The 22,118-nt window shown below is 52.1% G+C and overlaps 3 protein-coding genes and 1 long non-coding RNA gene across 5 annotated transcripts; 2 read left to right on the forward strand and 2 right to left on the reverse strand.

Annotated features, from left to right (window-relative positions):
* Nucleotides 1–35: 35 nt before the first annotated feature.
* On the forward strand, nucleotides 36–7,358 carry ANKRD54 (ankyrin repeat domain 54). Its single transcript, XM_061450863.1, has 8 exons — nucleotides 36–430; nucleotides 819–866; nucleotides 3,738–3,836; nucleotides 4,303–4,374; nucleotides 4,800–4,847; nucleotides 4,966–5,090; nucleotides 5,939–6,046; nucleotides 6,697–7,358. Exons 1-8 carry the CDS (start codon nucleotides 190–192, stop codon nucleotides 6,769–6,771), a joined length of 816 nt encoding a protein of 271 aa, XP_061306847.1. The 5' UTR covers nucleotides 36–189; the 3' UTR covers nucleotides 6,772–7,358.
* A 5-nt stretch (nucleotides 7,359–7,363) lies between these two features.
* On the reverse strand, nucleotides 7,364–9,642 carry LOC133268039 (uncharacterized). The gene is made up of 2 exons (XR_009742942.1): nucleotides 8,596–9,642; nucleotides 7,364–8,502 (listed from the first exon to the last, which is right to left on the reverse strand). It is a non-coding gene; the product is annotated as an uncharacterized LOC133268039 (long non-coding RNA).
* A 5,049-nt stretch (nucleotides 9,643–14,691) lies between these two features.
* GALR3 (galanin receptor 3) lies at nucleotides 14,692–19,985 on the reverse strand. 2 transcript variants are annotated; one of them, XM_061450845.1, is made up of 4 exons: nucleotides 19,191–19,985; nucleotides 17,540–17,899; nucleotides 16,052–16,964; nucleotides 14,692–15,086 (listed from the first exon to the last, which is right to left on the reverse strand). In XM_061450845.1, exons 2-4 carry the CDS (start codon nucleotides 17,884–17,886, stop codon nucleotides 15,057–15,059), a joined length of 1,290 nt encoding a protein of 429 aa, XP_061306829.1. In that variant the 5' UTR covers nucleotides 17,887–17,899; nucleotides 19,191–19,985; the 3' UTR covers nucleotides 14,692–15,056. The 2 variants fall into 2 exon arrangements, with proteins under 2 accessions (XP_061306829.1, XP_061306828.1); XM_061450844.1 differs by having other exon boundaries at nucleotides 17,540–18,653; nucleotides 19,191–19,984.
* A 228-nt stretch (nucleotides 19,986–20,213) lies between these two features.
* On the forward strand, nucleotides 20,214–21,192 carry LOC133268027 (noggin-like). The gene has a single exon (XM_061450864.1). The coding sequence runs from the start codon at nucleotides 20,441–20,443 to the stop codon at nucleotides 21,176–21,178; it is 738 nt and encodes a 245-aa protein (XP_061306848.1). The 5' UTR covers nucleotides 20,214–20,440; the 3' UTR covers nucleotides 21,179–21,192.
* Nucleotides 21,193–22,118: the final 926 nt, after the last annotated feature.

The raw sequence follows: 22,118 nt of genomic DNA on the forward strand, positions 1-22,118 counted from the left end.
CCCGCCTCGGCACCGCTTCCCCTCTATCCACTCACCTTCCTTCTATCCGCACCCTCTGCTTTCCTATTGGCTACACGCCCGCTGTGCGGCGTCTTCGATTGGTCGAACGGGCACGTCCCGCCCCGTTGCTATAGTGACGACCCTCCCCTCCCGGCCCGCACCCCGCGCAGCGGCCTGGCCCGTGAGGGGATGGAGGGGGGCGGTGGGGCCGCAGCCGAGCCCGATGCGGGGCTGGAGCAGGAGCCGGAGCAGGCGTCGGAGCCGGCGCCGGGGGCCGGGTTGACGCTGGGGCCAGCGGCGGGCGCTCCCCTCGGTTACCTGCACGTCCTGTGGCAGCGGGAAGAGCCCACGGGCAAGATCTCGGCCCGCCGCCTGCGCAGGGCCGCCCGTCTCCACCGCTGGCTGGGGCCTACGGGCAAGGAGACCCACGGTGAGTAAGGGGACACGGCAGCACCCTTTCCGGGGACGGCGCTTCCTTCGGCCGCCCAGGCCTCAGCGGGGTGGAGAGCCTCCGGTTTGGGGAGCCGGTAGACCTTCGACTTCCCCGTGTGAGGGGCCTCCAGAAGGAGGTCGGATCTGCTCGGCGGGCGGCTTGGGAAGGCTCCCTTGCGCTTGCCAGGGGAGAGCACCGGTCAGGAGAAGGCAAGGAGAGCGCTTCTTACCTGGCATCTTGGATCTTCTACTTCCCCTTCTGTGAGCCGAGACAGCACCAGTGTGGTTTGGACCCTGCACCAAAGCTGAAGTGGGTTGTTTCAGTAGGAAAGTGCTCAGTTTTCCTCCGCGCTTTCCAGTAATTTCTTTCTTTCTTTTCTCTCTAGCTCTGAAAAGGTTGCGTGAAGCTGCCAATAGCAATGACTTGGACACAGGTAAGAATTCTGCCCGTCCTACTTGGGACCCTTTTCTTGAAGGGAGTTCTGTCAACGAACTTCATTTTAGGAAAGGATGAGATTGTGGATAGTTTGTGGACGTGGTGCTTGGGATGTTGCAAATCTAGCAACTGCTTTTCTGGAGCCTTGTTTTGCTCTCTGAGCAGAATGAGGCTGGTTATAGTAGTCATTTTTTTCACAGGTTCATAGCGTAGGCAGTTTTCAACTGCCTCAAGCTAAATCAGCACTACACCATTCCAGCTTTTTTTGCTGTGTAACTTTTACTTGTAAGCAGCAAGAGAGTAGTGTTTTGGTAAAGTGGAAAAGTTGGGATTATCTAAGCCATGCTCTGTGTGATGAAACAGTGTGACCCAGTAGATCAGAACCAGGACCAGTGCTGGATTCTGCCTCTCACAGTGACTTCAGGGAAGGGTTGTGGCATGTCTGAGAGTCCCTTTACCTCTCTGTACTGTAGATTAGGTGGGGTTTGATATGAAGTGTCTAGCAGCAATATTGGTGTATATTATGGGCCCTTTATTGTACCTCTTCAGACTATACTGTCCCTTGAGTTGTGCTGACGTAACTGTTCATCAGACCATTCTGTGAGCAAAACAGGAAGCCAGTTTGACATTTAGAAACTCCCAGTATATCAGAACAAGAGTTTGTTTGGTGTGGTTCACCCTTTGGTTCCACTATACACTTTGTTTTGTGAACTGATGGATAAATTTCACCTGTGAGCTGTCAGTACAGAAAAGCTTAGCTGCAGTCACTAAGTCAAGTGGAAGAATTAAAGGATCAGGCTTTATAAAAGTCTTGGTTTCAATCAATTTTAGAGTTTTGCAGCTGTATTTGATACAAAGGTTCCCCTGTTTACAATCCTACTGCATTTTCTGTACTCTGCAACTTGAGGAAGTGTCTGATGACGAATTTATGCTTCATCAACAAATAAAAATCCATGCTGTTTCCTGTAGTGGCACTGGGTAGGAAAGATTATGTCATTTGCTGCTGGCTTCAGGGAAGGACTAGGTAAAGCATCCCCCATTAAAGGTTCTCACTGGTCTTTCTTCTGGAATATCAAAAATCCATCTTTTCAAGTGTTCCTTTCCCTTCTCTACCACACCTAAAGCAGTAGGTGTACAGAAGAAATTCAAATGTAACTATAATTTGATCTCTGGAAGCTGAGGTGGGTAGTGGCTTGCAGTGGTCTGAGCTATCCAGTTTCTTGTCTCCAGTACCGGTTGGTCTTGAGTGTTGCAGGATATGCTGTTAAAGATCTCAAAACAGTAAATCTGTCAGTGTTGTTAAAAGCTACAAAGTGAGCTTTATTTTACACACTGATGTATGAGGAGTACTCCAAAGAACTAGAGTACTAGGCCTTACAGTTGCCCTTTCACACATTGCTATAGATGCTACTTTTGTGTCCGTGATCTTTTCAGCCTTTACTGTTCTCTTTGCTTTTGCTATATTTGTACATATGCTGGCGAGTCATTTGTACAATGCTGGAGAGTCGTACGAGTTTCTCTGTCTTTCTGTGTGAATAGGTTTTTCCTTCTTACCTGAGAACAGAAGGTAGTTCTGGTTACAAGGATTGCCAGTGCTGGCATTGAAGAAGTAGCTGGGTGCAAAAGCAGGGGGAACAAGTGTGAGTAGATGATATGGCTCCTTGAGTTCACTGTCTCACTTCAAGACATGGCCTCCTAAGAGTATTATTTGCACTGCCGTTGGCAGGTTGATGCACTCACCTGTCTGCTTCCCCATCAGTAGCCACACAGTAGTATGGCAAAACCGAGGAGTTTGGGATTAATCTAGCAAGGGGCATATCCAAAACGTGTGAAGAGGTGGTTTTTTCTCACTGCATGTGGCTACACCGTGAAAGTTCTCGCCATGGGTCCATGTTGATGTGAAAAGTTTACACAGATGCAGAAAATGACCATGGAAGTTTATGGAGAAAGGTCCTGCAGGGATAGTAAGCACAGGATGCTAAGTCTAGCCTAGCAGGTGCCTAATGATACCACAGAGATAAGCATTGCATGCAGAGAGGTGAGGTGAACACTGCCTTGCTGTTTCTTTCCTCCACATCCTTCCTCTCTCCTGTGCATCACAGTATGCATCCCAAGCTTAAAGGACTTAGGAGGGACTCTTTGCATGTCACAGAATCGTAGAATGGTTAGAGTTGGAAAGGACCTTAAGTTCCAACGCCCCTGCCATAGGCAGGGGTGCCTTACACTAGACCATGTCACCCAAGGCTCTATCCAACCTGGCCTTGAACACTACCAGAGATGGAGCATTTACCACTTCTTTGGGCAACCTGTTCCAGTGCCTCACCACCCTCACAATAAAGAACTTCTTCCTTATATCTAACCTGAACTTCCTCTGTTTTAGTTTAAACCATTACCCCTTGTCCTATTGCTACAGTCCCTGATGAAGAGTCCCTCTCCATCATTTCAGTAGCTTCACTCCTCACAAAGGTTTAAGGGTCAGCCAACTACAGACTGAGAGAGTTAGCTTCACATCCTTGCTATGCTTGTATACTTTTCTGTAGGCTTTTGCTGCTGATTATCCTTGAAGCTTGAAAATTTGGCTGGGTGGCAGGGGGTTGGAACTAAATGATCTTTAAGGTCCCTTCCAACCCAAGCCGTTCTGTGATTCTATGGACCCTTAGTCATTACAGCTAAGTACTTCCAGAGGGTGGAGGGTATGCTGCCAGGGCTGGTTCTGCTGAGCCAAGGTGCTGGCTGGAGCTGGTTCAAGTCCAGTTGACTTGGCAGCTGGTAGAGTGCATTATTTGCCCACAGAAGAGTAGATGGCATTCTCCCTTTCTGATCCGGTGCACCTTCAGCTTAACTGCTTTCTTCTCCTTGGCACTGTCAGTGCAGCAACTCTTGGAGGATGGAGCTGACCCCTGTGCTGCGGATGACAAAGGCCGGACAGCCCTGCACTTTGCCTCCTGCAATGGCAACGATCATATTGGTGAGTGGGGAGGAGGGGGAGTTCTGTGTTCCAGCCTCTCTGTGGCAGAGATTTTGAAGGATGCTCTTTATTTTGATCCAGCACATGACAGAGCCTACTGTTTTCCATGAGTTTTGTGGCAAAGTTGCCAGCTGAACTCTGGCTTCAGGGCTTGCCATGTTCCCCTGCTGAAGGGGGAGCCGGAGCTCACAGCTTTAGGATTGTGCTGGTGCAGAAGGAAAGATGTCATTAGTCCCAGTTCTTCCCCTAAAGAGTTCCAGGGGTAGCGGTACTGCCTGACTTTGTACTGGGTCCTTCTGCATTGCTGCACAAACCTCTGTCCCCTATCTCTGGGATGAAGCTGAGGAGCTGAGCAGAAGCACCCGTAAGGCAGCCTGGTGGCTGCTCTGTGTGCCTGCAGCCCGTGTGGATCTGACCTGTGGGGCAAAGGGAAGGGACTGATGTGGCTCTCTTTGCTTGTTTCCAGTGCAACTGCTTCTGGACCATGGGGCTGACCCAAACCAGAGAGATGGCCTGGGAAATACCCCCTTACACTTGGGTAAGTGCCACATAGATGAGCTTTGCATGCAGAGAGGTGAAGTGAACACCACCTTGCTGTTTCTTTCCTCTTCACGTTCCTCTTTCCTGTGCATTACAGTATGCACCCCAGCCTTAAGGACCTAGGAGGGACTCTTTGCATTTCATTAGCTTCACTCCTCATGAAGGTTTCATAGAATCGTAGAAGGTTTAAGGGTCAGAATTTGAGAAGATCAGTTTCACTCCCACTGCCAGCCCCAAGAGTGTGAGATCTGTTCCAGAGAGGGTACTCAGGCTTGAGTGTGAGGTTACCTGTAGCAGTTGGGCTATTTGTCTTTCCCATGGCAAAGAGCCATTTGGGAAGCAGCAAGCTCCACACTTGAGCAGAAACTCCTTTGTTGTTTGCTAGTACCTCTGAGTTGTGTGTCCTGTGTTTTCCCTCCCCAGCTGCCTGCACGAACCACGTTCCTGTCATCACCACACTGCTGCGCGGAGGTAACATTTCCTCTATCACAATTACAGCCTGTCCCTTTCCTGCCCCACCTCTGTTGATGACTCCCCATGGACGCTGAGTCTTTCTGACACTTTCTGTCTTTGCTGATGCATCTTGCAGGGGCCAGAGTTGATGCCTTGGATCGAGCTGGCAGAACACCGCTGCACCTTGCTAAATCAAAGCTAAATATCCTGCAGGAAGGAATCTCCCACAGCCTGGAGGCTGTACGCCTTGAAGTTAAACAGGTAAAAAAACAGTTCCATGCTGTGGTAAGGTGGTGCAGTCTCCTTCACTCTTTGTTTAAATACTTGCCTTTAGGCTCTTAGCTGCTCTGGGGAGAATTTAACTTTTTCCATCTGTTTTCAGGGTTCTTCCTTTTTCTTAACCACTACTCTGAATTTTTGCAGAACCTCTCTTGGCTCTGGTAGGCCAAGGATGTATTGAATGTCTTAATTCTCAGGCTGTATGGAACACTTTCTTTCCTTCAGCTACCATGTAAGACAGATGTCTTGTGGCAGGAGAGTGATCACAGCAGGGGGCTGCAGATAGGGCGCACACATTCAGGGACTTTGCTTTCCTAGCACAGTCTGTCCTGCTCTGATATGTGGAGTCATGGAACATTAAAGCAGTCACAGGTCTGCATCACAGATGCCTGAGGTGTGGGTCTCGCTTCAAAAGTCATATAGAAGCCACAAGGACTTTCATCCTTAGCGCACAAGCGGATCCAGCTGGGGTGGGAAGTCCTTGCTTCTCACAGTGAGGGAAGCTAGCTAGCCATAAGGAAAAGCCTGGTGCTTTTCAGGGCAAGACTTTATGCTTCTTCAGTTGGGCCTGTTTTCCCTGTTCTTAAACCAGGCACAGTGCTCACGACTAGTCCCATCTGTGGCTGATCAACACCTCTGCTGACTCACTGGGCTCTGATGCTGTCATTAGTGCTCCTCAGTTGCTTTGCATTTGTTCTTCTGTATGGGTTACATACTCTGCCACATACAGCAGCGTCAAGGCAATTTAACTGCAATTTATTTTTTCCTGTAAAACCATCCCAGCCTGGTGCAGCTGTCTGATGTTTGCCTCTTTTGCCTGTTGGTTTCAGATTATCCAGATGTTGCGGGAATACCTGGACCGCCTGGGGAGGCATGAGCAAAAGGAACAGCTGGATGACCTCTGCTCCAGGTTACAGATGACTAGTACAAAGGAGCAGGTAGGCAGCTTTGAACTACTGAGATTTGCTTGGGTTGTGACTTCAGTGTTTAGGACAATGCAGCTGCATGAGCAAGGTAACACGGAAGACACGTTTATGGAAATGTTCTTGCTCACATTGGACGCATTACGTGATGACTTGTGTACTCCTTTCAGTTGGAATTCAAAATGCAGAAAGCATCGCTGTGCCTCGCAGCTTAGCAGAGAAACTGAAGATCAGATCAGCATTTTAAGGCCAGGATCAGCACAGCCACACAGGGTTGCAGGGCCTGTTTGGTTTTTTCCTATGAAAGATTGTCCCTTAGAAACAGGCTTAGAGGAAACAGCCTTGATACCCTTGTTGAGTTCTGGGTAATGCAGCAACATGCTTCTATGTTAAGGACTAGTTAAATTGCATGAGGAGGTCAAGCACTGACCTCCTGAGGAATGGGGAGGAGCTCCCATTGCCTTAGGTTAGGACTTGTTTGATCATGAGGATGGGAGCCCTTCGTGGGACCAAAGGAATCCTGTCCTAGTATAAGCTCAGCATGGGTATTACTGGCAGTCCTGGTGGAAGGGTGGTCCCTGCTGCACAGGAGTTTCTTCTGTGGTGGTGGTTCAGCTGCACAACTGCATTTCCCTGCCTAACAGCCACCTGTATTCTTATGGCAGGTGGATGAGGTTACAGACCTCCTGGCCAGCTTCACATCACTCAGCCTGCAGATGCAGAAGATGGAGAAGAGGTAATGGGCTTTTAAATCACATCCTGATGCAGCAGGAGAAGCCTTAGAGAGAAATGGAAGCTGGAGCTTACTTCCCAGAATGCTGAAGAAACACTGCTGCCAGTAGCCACTCCTGCCAGATCTAGTGTCCGGTGGTGCTCAGACTGTTCCTGTTAGTGCTGCCACAGCTGCCTCATGGGGAGGCAGCAGGCTTTGGACAACAGAGACCACAGAAAGCAGAGTGCTGCATCTGAGACTCTGGGGAAAAAAAGAGCTGCTCTTTTTATCAGATGGCCTGGCACTGAATAGGAAACCCCTTCCAGAGATATTTTGCCTTACCCTAAGCACTTCAGCTTAATGTAGGTGGTGGCTGATGCCATGTGCAGTCACCAGCCCTGACTAGTGCTCTCGGCAGCTGGCCAGCATCATAGAAATGCTTGGAACAGGCACCTTTTGCCATCTCTGCAGTACATGGGAGAAAGTAGATGCCTTGGACAACAGAAGGCTTAGTGCCGGGAGAAGAACACACACTGAATTCTGCATGCTAGCAGCTGAGCAAACATACTGCCTTGAGAAACATGCACTGAGGCTTAATCCTAACCTTTCCCAGAGCCTGCATCAGTGGCCCCAGTTCTTAAATCACTATTCGGAGTTAGTGCGTAAATACTACAGTGAAACACTTGCAAAGAATACCCAGGTAAGCAACTAGCAGGTCAGAGCTGCCCTGATGCAAAAATAAGGTTTGGGGGTGGCTTAATCCTAGCACAGATTTAGGCAAACATCTGCATCTTGCAAAAAACAATCCACCATAACTGACTTTTGTGTTTCCTGTCACTGGCAGTCTCAGACAAGAGGTCCAGTTGTGACAGGAGCTGTTGTGTATTCAGCTGTATTATTGGGCTGGGATAGAAGTGAATTTACAGCTACCTCAGCAGCACCAAACCTACAGCTGACCCACACTGTGTGCTTTTTATCACGGAGATTTGCTGCTCCGGGAGCTTAAGTACAGTGTGAGAAACGAGCTCTGACCTCTGCTGGGAGTCTGAAGTGATGCAGCGATGAAGGATGCAGGGAATTGCTCTTTCTGCTCTCTAGCTTCTGCCCCACTGTGGTTAGTATTGAAGATTTAAATACCTTTGGTTTGGAGCAGGAATCCATGAAATCTTGCTGGTAGGGTGCCAACAGCAGGAGTGACAAGAACATGCTCGATAGCAATTCCGAGTTCCCATCTGTGTACCACACCTAAATGACACGGTGTGCTGGTAGCAATACCCATCCAACAGCTTGGGAATCACTGATTTGGAAGTGTTCATTCTTTAGGATACAGCTTAACCATGCAACAGCCACAGTTTGGAGCATTCTTCAGAGACTTTCAGGTCAGCATGTTCTCTAATACCTCTTGTCCACAAAGAGGCTAAGTGAACTTCATGCTCAAAGCTGAGATACCAGCAATATGCATGGCTTTTAGATAAGTTCATCCATGAAGTGCTTGGAGGCCAAGGCTGGGATTAATAGTCTTGTGGTTTGGCTGGAGCTATCACTGTGAATGCTGATACTTCATTACAATACTCTGGATGAGAAGAATGCCGAGGGGGTGGGAGACAATCTGAGCTTTTTGTATTTTAGACCAATAAAACCCTGTCAGCCTTTTCAGAGTCCTCAGCCAAACGGTCTTCTTTTTCAAAGCAGCTCTTTCCTCTTTCTTTTAAGTGTGTTCCAGACCCCATACACAGCACAGCACACGGGAACTGCTACTCTCATACCTGGTATGGAGATCAGAAGCGTCAACACAAAGTTGTTTGAATTCAAACACCAGTCTGTTTGTAGATCACAGTACACAGTTGCTGACTCACCTTTTGATCTGGACTCCCACACCATAGAAATCCAAACTTCTAGCTCTAGTTAGCTGTTGTGATACATACATACATACAAATAGAGGAAAGAGAATCTCAGTAGGATTACTTCAAACTGGAAGATGGCAGTATTTTGCAAAAAGGAAAAGCAGCCTGGACCAGTCTGCCCTCCTGCAAAAGTGTGGAGCTGGTGGAGAGAAGGTGGCTGAACTCATGCTTTGCCCTGTGCCAAGTAAAATGGCTGTGCTGTGAAGAGACAGCAAGGGAGTGGGGGCTGTGGAGGGCTATCTGGGCCGGCAGAGAACTTCCAGGATGGGCCCTGTGTGAGAAGCAGTTGACCTTCATGTCCAGTCTTTACCTGTATTGTTTCTTCCTGTCTCACAGCCTAGTCTTGGTGTCCACATACCCCCAGCTGTCAACGCTTCTGCACTCAACAGCCTTGTTGCTGAGGAGACCATTAGGGTGCCAAAAGAGCAGGCAGATGAAATGCTCTTTACTGCTGCAGTTACCTTAGTTGCTGATGTTGTCTGTTAACGAGGCAGAGCATGGAAGCTTTCCTCAGATCCAGGAATACACTTCACTGGGACTCAGAACAAAGCTTTCAGCCTCAGCACACTTGATATTACCGGCCATGGCTTTTCAGGCCTTTGTCTTGCCTGGTGCTGAAGTTTTTCATAGCTGCTCCTGATGCTCAGATGGGAAAGGTGGGGGCTCTGCAGCCAGCCAGGAGCAATTGCTCAGCTTCTTTTGGAGCACTGCTCCGTCCATGGGCAACTGGCACAATGAGCTGAGGCAAATAAAACAAGTAGGCTTATAGGAAGTTTTGCCACTGCTTTAGTGGTAACACCAGGCAAGAAAGAGAAAAGGGTATCTGGTTTTCAGTGGGGGGAAAATGCATCATGTAGGAATCATTCTATGGATTTCCACAGTCAGTTCTGCTTCCCTGCCTCAGGGATGAAGCACTGGGCTGCTGGGAACCATGTCATGTGTTTGGGACTGGACTGGGAAAAATTTTAGGCTTCTTTGTGTCAGCTGGTCATGTGAAAGTCAACTACTCCGCCATGCTCAGCAGGGTAGAGCAGCTCCTAGAAAAGGAGGTAGGTGCTGGGGAGGGAAAGAAGGAAAAAGATTCAGGGGAGGAGGAGTACGTGTTTTCTTCATGCTGTGCTGAGAGCTGTCCACTGGCACCGTCCTTTTCTCCGCTGCTCCTAGCCAAGTGTCTTCAGCCTCTCCCAGCAGCTCTCCTGCCTGGCCTAGCAACCTGGACCACAGATTTCCCTACACAACTCATAGCTGTGAGGTTGATGACAGCTTTCTGCATCTCCCAGAGGCATCTGCTGCAGTAATGGGGAATGGAAACTACAGCACATGTTTCCTTCTGCTTTTTATTTTGCTGTTGAACTTAGTCCAACCTCCTCATTTTCCTTGTGCTACACCATAAAACACACCTTCATGGGTCCATTCCCGAGCAGTAGTGCATACCCCTCCTCAGGGCCATGATGTCAACCAGGACTTAACCCAAGGCCTTGCTTTCCCCTCACCACTACCCAACCTCCAAATACACTCCATTTCCCCCCTCTCTCACAGCACAGTTCTGCAGTGACATGCTTAATCCCCAGCCACTGAACCCAGCAACAGCCTCCCCAGCTCTTCTGTACTGTAAGATGCAACCAAAAGCAGCCAGGTTGAGGATCTGCCTCATGCAAGGAGGCGAAGGCTGAAAACCTACTTGTGTCTCACGAGGGACCTACAGCAATAGCCCCATAGAAAGCCTCCCAGCAAAGCTGCATGGATGTTACTAAGCAAAAGACCTTTTGCTGAAGTGGCCACTCACCCCCACAAGCAAACACAAAGCACACACTGCGGTATGTGCAAACATCAAGAACCTGTTCAACTCTTCAGCAGCTGAAATAATTAAACTCCAGGGTATCAAACCAACATCTCAACCCTGTTACTTCCTCCACCTTTGCCTTTCTTAGCAGACTCCAAATCGATCTTTGCAATTGTTGGTGCTGCTAAAGAAGATCCATGAAGCATCCCTGGGAAACCTCCAACCCTTTCATCTGCTTTCTCCACTCATTCCGTTTGCGAGACAGATCTCTTATCCTTGTCGTGGTTTAACCCCAGTTGGCACTAAAGTACCATGCAGCTGGTTGCTCACCCCCCTCCCTGCAGTGGGATGGAGAGGAGAATCAGGAAAAGGTAAAACCCGTTGAGGTAAGAACAGTTTAATAATTGAAATAAGGTGAAAATAATTGTAATGAAAAGGAAAAAATAAGAATAAAACCGAACAAACACAAGTGATGCACAGTACAATTGCTCACCACGAGCCCATCCTCAAGCAGCAATCCCTTCCTGTGAACTCCCACAGTTTATATACTGAGCATGATACTCTGTGATACGGAATGTCCCTTTGGATATTCAGGTCAGCTGTCCTGGCTGTGCTCCCTGCCATCTCCTCACTGGCAGGGCATGAGAGACATAAAAGTCTTTAATCAAGGCAAGCACTTCTTAACAACAGCTAAAACATCCGTGTGTTATCAGCATTGTTCTCAGACTAAAGCCAAAACACAGCACTGTACCTGCTACTGGGGAGAAAGTTATGATATCCCAGCCAAAACCAGGATGCTTCCATTACAGAAAGGTACCTGTAGAAAGATGCCTTCTTCGTGCACTGTGCCCGGCCAACATTGGAGAGCAGCCTTGGGCAGCTCAGGGCGATGGGGTGACAAGGTGGAAGAGACAGCAGTTTTGATTAGAAGCTGGTACAGGTGATATGGCAAATAGCATTCCTCTGTTTTTCTGTGAAAGCTCTGAGAGGGGAAGAGAGCACATGGTTGTTGGAAGAGTTAAAAAAATTAGCTGGCAACCTGCTAAGGCTGGTCATGGATTAGGAACCAGCAGCTAAACTCCAAAGCATATAACTGGAATTCCCTATAGTTAATGGTGCTCCATGCCCTGACCACCCCAGTCACACCGTTACTTCTCTGCTTGCGAGTCGCCTTTGTAGGGCTGTCCTGACTGCTTGCAGGGTGGCTCTGTACAAGGTCCTGTTCCCAAGAGCACAAGGGGACACACAAGCAGCACTTGAGCCTGTTGCTCTGACAGGGTTTCAGACAGCTTCCCATCTTCCCCAGCCCCCTGTCTCTGCAGAGGGACACGCCATGGCTGTGCTCAGCCGATGCGGCAAAACAGCCTCTGCAGGATTAAAGCCGAGCTTTGTCAGGCCAAGTGATGACAAGCTGAAAAGAAAATGCAAGCAAGGAGTCATTAATTAAGGTGAGAAGCTGGGAGCGGAGACTGCCAGCATGTTAATTGGTCTGGAGAGGAGGTTGCGTGGAAAGCAACAATCAAGCTCTTTTCAGCTTTAATTAAACCTGTCTCTGTCGAGGACGTGGCACCTTTTCTTCACCTCTGCTTTTGAGCTGAGAAACCGGTTACGGCTTGTGTGCTGTTACTGGGCAGACAGGAATTCCCTCCTGACTCGAGCCTCCACAACCCAGGCTCGGCATCTGCCCTTCCCACTCACATGCTCCCCAAAATTGGGGCTTAGCACCAACTAGAGGTTAGGGATGGGAGCCGGTGATGGCAGATGTTTGCTGTGCTTCTGGAAGACCTTCCCCCAGATCTCTCTGTCCTGATTCGTTAAGGTAGGCTTTGCCCCAATGTGCAGCAGTTAGTCCCAACCTGATCTGCTCTCTTTGCAAGCTGGGACCAGGAGGAGCAGGATTAGAAGGAGCAACAGCCTGGCTGCTTGTGGGCAAGAACAGGCAGTGTCTGGCTGTGCTGGTATCACTGCTCCTGACTGCTGTTCCCTTCCTTCTTCAATGCTTTGGTCTCTGAAGCTAGTCCTCAGGCACAGACATGAGGGATATACATTTGTGTTACCCAGAGGCTGCTTGAGGCCATGAGAGCTGGCCACCAGCCACAGCTTTGCATGCAAAGGGTGGCTGCAGGACTACCCATTCCCAGAAAGATAGGCAAAGCATGCTGGACATGCTTCTGAAAGACAGTGGCCACAGGGGAGCGACAGCCAGCATGGAGGAAAGGAGCTGGAGACACCATAGAACTGGCTTGTCTTGGAATGGACCTTAAAGCTCATCCAGTTCCAACCCCCTGCCACGGACAGGGACACCTTCCATTGACCAGGTTGCTCCAAGCCCTGTCCAACCTGGCCTTGAACACTGCCAGGGATGGGGCAGCCTGTGCCAGGGCCTCACCACCCTCATAGTGAAGAACTTCTTCCTAATGTCTAATCTAAGTCTACCCTCAGAAACAAGGATAGGAGGCGAGGGAGTCACAGAATGCAGAGAGCAACATCGAACACTTGAATGGAAAAGAAAGATCGTTCCCAGTGCAGCACTTTGGCTGGCCTCTGCATGGGAAAGGGGTGTCCTTATTGCTGAGCTCTAGCAAGGCGTGCAGCAGCTTCAGCAAAGATTAGAAATACCACGTCACCTGGGAATTTTAAGAGTGAGGAGGACAAAGCAATATGGGAAGATTACACAATCAGGAGCAGGGGACGGAAAGAGAAGAGAAATAAGGGGGCTTATGGCTCTGCTCATGCATATCACAGCTCTGCAAGCTCCTTACTGCCTGATGTTCAGGGCATTGTGAGTGCAGATCTGCCTCCGCATGAAGAGTTCACACTCAGGAGCCACACAGCACTAATTAAATGCCATATGTAATTAAGGAAAAAGAGGGCTTTTGCAGTCATGTAAAGTCTCCTGTAAATATTGAGGCGGGACGGTGGCAGGTCTAATGATTTGCAGCTGAGGTGTCTCAGAGCTGCTGCAGGATTGTGGAGGAGGTGGCTGAGGAGTTCTGTGGGGCTTGAGCTTGGTGTAATGGGTCTGTGTGAGTGAGCTCATCCCTTTCACTGCCAACAGAAACCCGTCTCAGTGGGGATGAGGTGTGAGCCTGATGATCCTGGCCTCTCCCATAAGAAAGCAAAGCCCCTGAGACATGGTCAGAAAGTGTGATGCTAACAGATATCTCCCTCACCTCTCACCATGGATGGGCTCTCACCTTCCATGGGCTGTTCCCTTGGAACCAGGTCCAACGAAAGCAGTTCTTTTTGTCCCTGTCTCTCAGGTGATCTTTGTCCCCTTTCTAGGACTTCTTCCTGGTCTTGTCCTACAACGTCATCAAAAAGCTCTCAGGCCACAGGACTGAGGCTCAAAGAAGGCAAGGATCTGTTCTGCTTGCACCCGCAAGCCAAGTGGCATCACACCGCTTGCATCCCCATGGCGAAGCTGTCTCATCCCACAGAGGTGGCTGCAGTGACCTGCAGCACATAGGCTTGGGACACTGGGGAAGCCGAGTATCCTACTTGGTTGCCCTCCCCTCACCACTCATGTCATGACGAAGTGACCAAATGGGAGCTGCATGAAGGCAGCCACATGCCTGGACCTCAGCATTGCAGCAGTGCAAATCCCACCGGCTCCCTTGCTACACTGATCAAAGGCTTTGCATGGGTGGTGCTTTTCTGGCTAATCTGGCAGCCTGATGATGGAGAGAAATGCTGGAGAAAGCTGTCCTGGGACTAGGGTCCACCACAGCCAAGTGATGCTCACCCCAGCTCTGGAGCAGAATGACAACAGGGGGTGAGGAGAAGGCTTTTGCCAAAACTCAGGTGCTCTGCCAGCACATTGCTTCCCACCTTCCTCATGCCCTTTTGTCCTCCCTTCTGCCCTCTGCTTCTAGCCCCTCACTTTGCCCTGCCTTCCCACTGCTGCTTTCTGTCCATCTGGATAGCTCTTCCCAGCCCCACACATTTCTCATTTATGTTACCCCCACCCCATCATCTCACCATCCATCCTTTCCCCTCTTTCTGCTGTTGTCTTCCTCTCCTATGACTTTCTCTTGAACGCTGGCCTTTTCTTATGTTTTTGAGACATAGGTATTACACCCCTCAGCTTTTCCTCTTCTGTATACATCTGCAGTGCCTGTGAAGTAAAACACAACAAATGCTGCCCTGCTACTAAGCTGGGACCACCAGACTGTGGTCAGACGGCTCACACAGCCTCCACCACCTAGAACCCAACCTGCAGTGCCCCGTGCCAGGCAGTTTGTATCCAGCATGCAGCAAATGTGGCAGGAGAAGGAAATTACCAGGGTTTATTAAGGTCAAGCAGGGGAGAAATTCCAGCACCTTCAGATAGAAAGGGGCACTAAGGAGACAAGAACTAAGTGCGCATGGGTGTTACAGGCCTGTTTCTTTCTCCTTTGCCTCACCGCTACTGTCCCCTGGCTCCCAGGCTCTCTTTGCAGCCTGGGCACTACCTTCTGCTTTGGTGACAGCCATTGTTTCTCTCACAGTCGTCATCATCACATGGAAAAAAGTTGTCTGGCCACACACATAGGGCTAACATCACTGAATAACCTCACTGCTCAGAGAGCAACAGGTCCTTCAGCCCCAGAAGGAAGGGATGAAGCTCCGAGTAGCAAGCAAAGATCAAAGCGGAGGCAGCAGTCCCTCAGGAACCTGCAAAAAGCAAACAGAAAGTAAGCAGAGGGGCGGATCAGATGGAGCAATGTAGGGAAAGGGGGAGTTACTTGGTTTGTTTAGGAAGGAAATACATCTGAACTGCAAGTAGCACTGTGAACTGGGACAGTGTCCTGCAGGATTAGCTCGCAAGAGCTAAAACCATGTGGGACAGAGCTCTAGGAGACAGAAGCATCCTCCAGCGAGTATTTCTGGTGGGGCAGGGTGGAGAGAAGAGGCTGGACAGATGGTCTGCTCCTCCTTGAACTTCAGAGAAGCCAAATGTGCAAAGGGGAGGCACACAGAGGTGTCAGCACAGAAGCCTTTCCATCCTTTACCAGCTGTGGCATAAAGCATTTGAGTATGACTAATGACTGCTGCAGAGTTTGCATCACTGAGCTGTTGGCACAGATGGCTGACTTCCTTGTACATCAGCCAGTGTGGCAAAGGTCCTTTGATCTGGATACAGGGACTAGGGAATGGGATGGAGGTGGACGAGGGTTGCCCATGGGAAAAAAAGGATGTGTGGGCAGGGGACCGCGTGTCCCTGCTTGGGGCTGCCAGGATAGAGGCTGGCAGCTACCCTAGTCACTCAGGTCCCCATGCACTGTCTCCATCCTTCCCACCCATGCTCTGATGTGCCTTTAACAGCCTGGATTTCCTACCAGGATGTTTTCATTTTGGTTGCCTCCCTCTTAGAGTTCCAAGGTGCTGCACAAAATTAGCAAGTTAGGAAGTTGGGGAATGGAGGCCTTAAAACCTGTTGCAGACATGTCACCCAGGTGCCACATTAACATGTCCCTGCATTCTGCATCTGTACGTGTGGACTGTGCCATTCCTATGCACAGGTGGGCCTGTGAGCAAAGGTGAGTAGGGATAACAGGTTAACCATTGCCACAGGATCTTTCGGTGGCTCTGCTGCATGCATTCCCCTCTGCCTGTTTGAGAATGGAGTGGCTACTCACTGGTTGGAAAACGGGTTTCTTCACTTTGCTCATCTGTAGTGAGCAATCAGAAACTCCTGAGCTCCTCTTGGGGGTCACAGCTAGGGGATGGGCAGCTGTTGCCAAGCTTTCCTCCTCCAGTAGCTCTTTCTGAGCAGAGAACATACTATCTTGTAGCTGGTGAGTCCATGCTCTGGCATGACCGGCGCCTTCAGGGTCCCTCTTCCTGGTGTTCTCCTCTGGGACCTGGGCCACTTCGTTGTTGCCTCCATAGAAACCTCTGGTGCTGTTGGTGAAACCTTTGCCCACGTTGACCACATGGACTTTCTTTCCAAATCTCTTCTTCTTCTTCCTGGTCTTGTTCTGGAGGAAGAGGCAGGTGAAGACCTGCTTGAAACGCTTGCGGAAATGCTTGGAGATGAGGGCATAGACGATGGGGTTGAGGCAGGAGTTGGCATAGGAAAGGCAGTGGGAAGCCAGGCGGCAAACATAAGTGGCTCGGTTGAAGGGGAAGTGGCCAAACCAGAAGCACAGGATGACCAGGTGGTGGGGCAGCCAGCAGAGGCAGAACAGGATGGCCACAGCCACAATCATCTTGGTGACCTTACGCTTGGCCTTCCGGGAATCTGAGATCCTTTCTATGGGATCTACGGAGGTCCACAGGAACTTGATGGTTCTGGCGTACGCCAGGCTCACAATGGTCACGGGCAGAAGGTATCCGAAGACAAACGTGAGGACGTCCAGAATCTTCCGGCGCTGGTCCTCCCAGATGGGGACACAGATGGGCACCCCGTGGTAGTGGACAATCTGGTAGTAACTGAGGTAAGGCCCCGCAAAGAACAGCGACAGTGACCAGATTGCTACAATGGCCACTCCTGCATTTCGGGAGGTGCGGAGATCCCGGGACTTCAGTGGATAGCGAATGGCCAGGTACCTGCCGAGGAGGGGAAGGAGAAGTGGCACAAACGCAACAAGGGTGAGATGAGGTATCACTCCTGCCCTGTGGAGCTGTGCCTCTTTACCCATCTTCCCCTCTCCCTGCCTCTTGGTAGGTGAATAGAGGTCAGGGTCATCCCAGCAGCAGATCTGGGATCTCCATCACACGCTCTGCTGTGCTAGCTTGGGAAGGTCACACAGCGTGCCTCTTGAATCAGGGAAAAGAATGATAGGAGCAGGACCCAGAGCCTCCCTGTTTCTCCTGTGGTGTGTTGCTGCCCTGGGGCTTTTGCTGTTTTGGTTTTACATAGTGGACACTAAACCTAAGTAGGTGCCTGTAATTCTTCCCAAGTGAGAGCTGAGTAACCAAGCCAAGAGGCTGGCTTGGTGCTGAGAGAGGACATGGGGAGCCAGGGATGCTGGCTCTGCTGGCCCTGCCTCTTGGGGAGGCCCTATGTGCTTTTTACAGGACATTCAACAGGGTAAAGACTGGCCTTTCTCCCACCCTCTAGCTCAGGGGTAGCAAACGCATTGTCCCTGAGCTGCGGGATTCACAGGGAAAGGGGCACTTACCTGTCAATGGAGACAGCAGCCAGGGTGAAGCTGCTGGCGTACATGGTGAGGTAGATCAGGAAATGCACAGCCTTGCAGGCAAAGGCCCCAAAAAGCCACCCGTCCAGGGTGTAAATCGTGGCCTGGAAGGGCACGCAGCAGATGATGAAGCACAGGTCAGCCATGGCCAGGTTAAGAATGAAGAGGTTGGTGGTGTTAATGACTTGGCCGTTCCGCAGCAGCACGGCCAGCACCAGCCCGTTCCCCACGGTACCCAGGAGGAAGATGAAGGAGAAGATGACGGGCACAATAATCCCGGCTGCTCGCAGCTCTGGACTGTTGGAAGAGGCGTTCCATCCCTCTGGCATCTGCCCATCTGACCTGTGCAAGGAGAAAGGGAGACACAGCACCTATACACGGCCATAAGCATGTAGGTGCTGGTCGCTGCTGACCACAGTGGCCACCAGAGCTATGGCCCTAAGGAGCCTGATCCCAGCCTTTGTTTGAAGTCCACATTTCTCCCAGAGATACCAATCCCAATCAGCTGGTTAAATTATGACATCAGGATCCTCGTGATGTCTCCGGTAGGATGCTGTTGGGATCAGTCAGCCCATATCTGCCTGGCTTGAGCGGAGCTGAAGTCCCTTTCTCCTGCCCAGACATCATCACAGCATCTCCTTGCTCCCAGCCTCCTGAAGGACCCCCTGCCCTGCTGCCTGGCCTCCGCTACATTTGTCTGTAATCCCAAAGCTGCTAAACCTTTTGGGATTGTTTGCTTTGACAAATCTGAATCCCTGCTGCTGTTCCACATGCCATGGGGAAGGAGGCTGCTGTGGGCAGTGAATGGTCTTGGTAGACTCACCCCAGGGCTGTGCCACCTCCAGCAGCAGGGACCTGATGCCTGTATGACACCCTGCAGCAGCAGCACCCCATCCCAATCCCAACCCCAAAGAAGCTCCTTAAGCTGGGACCACCTCCACCCTGGAGCTGGCTGCTCCTTGTTCCCTGTGCAGTAGCTGTGCTCCACAGAGGAGAGGCAGATAAGGGTGCCTTTTCCTGATACTGAGGGGTGGTCTCAGGTTGGATGGTGGCAGCTAGGAGAGGATGGAGTCGGGGAGGGAGACCCTGGAGCCACCTGAAACACAATGTGATGATCATTGTGAAGGAACGGCGATCAACTGCACCGATGAACAATTGCTGCAGCTCAAGATACTGTGGTTTGCTGCAAAACTTCCTCCAGCCCTAACACCGTGCTCAGGTGGAGAGCTCCAACAGCCTATCTCCTAGCAAGCCATGTTGTGCTATCATTAGAACAAATTGTCCTTGGCTGAGCAGCAGCCAAGAGGGAACGACACCATTATCTAGCACTGTTGACATGCAGTTGACTCTCTTTTGGACCACACAAGCTCCTTCGCCCCATGCTCTCCCATCCCTCGGCTCCCACCATTTCTCCTTCCCAGCTACCTCTCTATCACACGAAAAGATTGGCCCTACCTCTCTGGCTCTGCAGTCCCCTCTGTCCTACTCGTAACTACCTGTCTCGTCCAGCCAGCCCCGTGGTGTCTCCTTGCTCAAGCAGAGGACCCCGACCTCCCTCTGGGCACGCACCTTGCGTGGTGTCCCCGCTCAGGAAGCCCGAGGCCACCTCTCGTTTTGGGGAGCTGGCACTCACCTCTGAGAGGAAGGGCCTGCAGCTTCGCAGCTCGCTGGGGGAAGCTCCTGTCCAGCCCAGGCAGCGGCGGCGGGGCCGATGCAGAGTTTGCCCCGGCAGCGCCGTCTCCCTGCCTGCTGCTGCGCTGCTTCCCCCTGCCCACCGCCGGCTCTGCTCTCTCTTCTCCCGGCTCCCGCACGCGTGTCTCTCCTGCTGGAGCTCCTTCCCTCTCTCTGTCTCCCCCCTTTCCCCCCCTCTGCTCTTGCTGCTGGTCCATTGATCTCTGTTGAGTGTTTTTTTCCTTCTCCCTGAGGTTGGGTTTGGAGTTAACTCCTCTCTGCCCAGCCTTCAGCAGGCTCAGCTGCTCCCTGCTCCACCGGGGAGGGGGCAGTGCAGGAAAAGCCTGATGCTCTCTGGTGTGAGAGGCAGGATGGAGGGGAGCAGGGTCCCATGGGCCCCGGCAAGCCTTGCAGGCACCCCTCGGTGCTGGGTGTTCAGGACATGTTGCCCAGCACCCCTGGGAACATGAATATCACCTCGTCCTTGGGATACGGGTCCAAACCCTCTGGAACACAAGCAGTAATTGCTATGACTAGCTGTTACTAATTAATTGTTAGTAGCACGGCACAGAAGAGACCAAGTTTTCCCACAATGCCTGACCTAGGGAAGGAGGGAAAGCAGGTTTTGGTTTCCATCCAGCCCAGCTCTGCCATCCACCAGCATTGCCCAGACACTGCAGTGTGGGGATAGAGGACAAGCTCTCCAGGGGGGCCATCTCCAGAGATTCGGCCCTACGACAGCACATGTGCTTGCTGATGTGCCGAGAGGCACAATGCCTCACCACCTCCTGCCCTGCCATCGTGTCTATGCCCCCAATGGACCTGTGCCCTGCAAACTTCTAGGTGTGCTGAGGACAAGCGGGGCTTGGTGGTCCTTCTCCAGCAAGACCTGAAGGCCACCAGCTTCCCTTCACTGGGAAGTCTTTTCAAATGATGGAGCAGGATGCTGAGGAGGAACAGGAGGCACTGACCCCTTCCCCTCCACAGCAGCCCCGTGTCCCTGTTGATGGCATCCCTCTGCTAGCAAGAGGGACAACGTGACCTCTCGTCCCCGCCTGCCACTCTGTCTGAAGGAGCAAGGTGTCCTTGCCGGCTCGCTATCAGCCACTGTAACCAGGGAAAAGGGGAAGGCCGTGTCTCAGGACACGCCAATAACCCAGGGGCTGCGGTGGAGCTCATCCTGCAGCACAGCCTGTCGCAGTGCCGCTCGCTATGGACGGAGCACACCAGCGCTGCCTCCTCCTCCTCCTGCTGCTCTGCTCGCTCCCACAGCCGAGCATCCCGGGCCCGCCGTCACCTCCGGATGAACCCCAGGAGCCGCCGCTGCCGCCGTCGGGCGCCGCTGAGCCCAGTGCCGACATCCTGCGCGGCCGCCCCTCGGCCCCGGCGCGGCCATACAGCCTGTCGCTCTCACCTGAGGACTACCACTACTACCCCAAGCCACGGCACCTGCGGCCCGGGCAGCTGCGCCGGCTGCTGGGCTCAGCCTTCGACCCGTTCTGGATGGCCACCGCGGAGCCGCGCCGCCGCAACACCAGCAGCGGCGACACCCTGGAGACCCAGAGCCGGGACCTGGCGGACGGCTCCGGGCGCTACCGCCGCAAGCTGTGGCGAGAGGCTGAGGGGCTGGAGCTGCCCCCTGAGCTGCGGGGCGCCGCGTCCCGCAGCCTGCGGCAGTGGTTGGTGGAGCAGGCTGCCTGCCGCCTCACCTCCACATGGGTTGACCTGGGAGCTGTGTTCTGGCCGCGCTGGGTGCGCCACACTGCCTGCGAGACCGGGCCCCGCAGCTGCTCCTGGCCCCCCGGCATGGGCTGCCGGCCCGCACAGCTCACACACATCAAGCTGCTGGCCTGGCACTGCTGGGCCGTGCAGCACCCCGGGCCCCCTCGCTGTGCGTGGCGGCAGATCCCATACCCGGTTGTGGCCGCCTGCAAGTGCTCCTGCCGCTGAGGGGGTGCAGGAGGGCACCTCTACCACCGGTACCTGTTCTCACAGCCAAACAGACGCCTGGACTCAGCCTCAGGGCCAGGGAGCTGGGAGGTAGTCCCTGAAATGGAGAAATAAACTTCCGGAATGAAGTGGGATCAGCTGTGGTCATTGCTGTTTCTCGCCGAAGGCCTTGGGTAGGGAAACACAGCTGCTTTGCCCCTCACCCACCAGCACAGGGAGGTATTAGCACTCGTGGGAATGGGGAATCGAGGCACCCGACAGCAGGTTCAGACCCTGTTTCCATCAGCCCCAGTGGACTTGGTCCATCAGGGAGCAAGGGCAGAGGGATGCCAGCAGGGAAAGGATAGAGGGAATTGAGTCACGGATCAGGGTGGAAACGGTGTGGATAGGGGCTGGAGGGCATCACTGGGAAGGGGAGCAGGTTCGGGGCTGCAGTGAGGCAGCCTGGTAAGGGTGGAGGAAGTGCGGGGTGGGCAGGGACCTACCGCTGGAAGTGGTTTTGGGGGGTGTGTATGGAAACTGGATGGGATAGACAGTGCCCTGCTTCGAGCTACAATGGGTGAGATACAGGGATCCCACACCTATCCCTGTACGTGGTGTAGAGGGCGATGGCTCAAGACCCAGGGGGAAGCCTGGCAGAGCAGTGTACAGGGTCTGGGGTGGGTTGGTGAGCCCGGTGTGGGAACTGCATCCTTGAAAAGTGGCATCTGCTTCTGCATCCCACTCGGCAAAATGCCCTCTGCTTTCTGGGCTATGCTGCACAGAGCTGTACGTCAGTCCTTCGTTGGGAGGCCTGAAGAAATAAAGAGCTGGAGGCTTTGCCTGGGAATGTGGTATTTAGTGCCTGCAGTTAATGGGTGCTGCATTATTCGTTTCCCATGTGCCATCATCCAACCCTCCTGCCTTCCTGCATCCCTGTGTCATGCAAACCACAGTCTGC

Source organism: Pezoporus flaviventris, unplaced genomic scaffold (genome assembly GCF_033815535.1).
Source record: "Pezoporus flaviventris isolate CSIRO_AGI_PZ_B2104156 unplaced genomic scaffold, CSIRO_AGI_Pfla_v1 ptg000011l, whole genome shotgun sequence".
NCBI classification, from domain to species: Eukaryota; Metazoa; Chordata; class Aves; order Psittaciformes; family Psittacidae; genus Pezoporus; species Pezoporus flaviventris.

What these genes read in the sequence shown, in the direction of transcription:
- ANKRD54 (XM_061450863.1), top strand. Translation starts at nt 190, where the DNA reads ATGGAGGGGGGCGGTGGGGCCGCAGCCGAGCCCGATGCGGGGCTGGAG. An exon ending in TAGCAATGACTTGGACACAG is followed by an intron (nt 867 to 3,737) that starts GTAAGAATTCTG and finishes TGGCACTGTCAG; the next exon opens with TGCAGCAACTCTTGGAGGAT. An exon ending in CAATGGCAACGATCATATTG is followed by an intron (nt 3,837 to 4,302) that starts GTGAGTGGGGAG and finishes GCTTGTTTCCAG; the next exon opens with TGCAACTGCTTCTGGACCAT.
- GALR3 (XM_061450845.1), bottom strand. Translation starts at nt 17,886, where the DNA reads ATGCCAGAGGGATGGAACGCCTCTTCCAACAGTCCAGAGCTGCGAGCA. An exon ending in GCTGCTGTCTCCATTGACAG is followed by an intron (nt 16,965 to 17,539) that starts GTAAGTGCCCCT and finishes CCTCCTCGGCAG; the next exon opens with GTACCTGGCCATTCGCTATC. An exon ending in AGAAACCCGTTTTCCAACCA is followed by an intron (nt 15,087 to 16,051) that starts GTGAGTAGCCAC and finishes TGCTTTTTGCAG; the next exon opens with GTTCCTGAGGGACTGCTGCC.
- LOC133268027 (XM_061450864.1), top strand. Translation starts at nt 20,441, where the DNA reads ATGGACGGAGCACACCAGCGCTGCCTCCTCCTCCTCCTGCTGCTCTGC.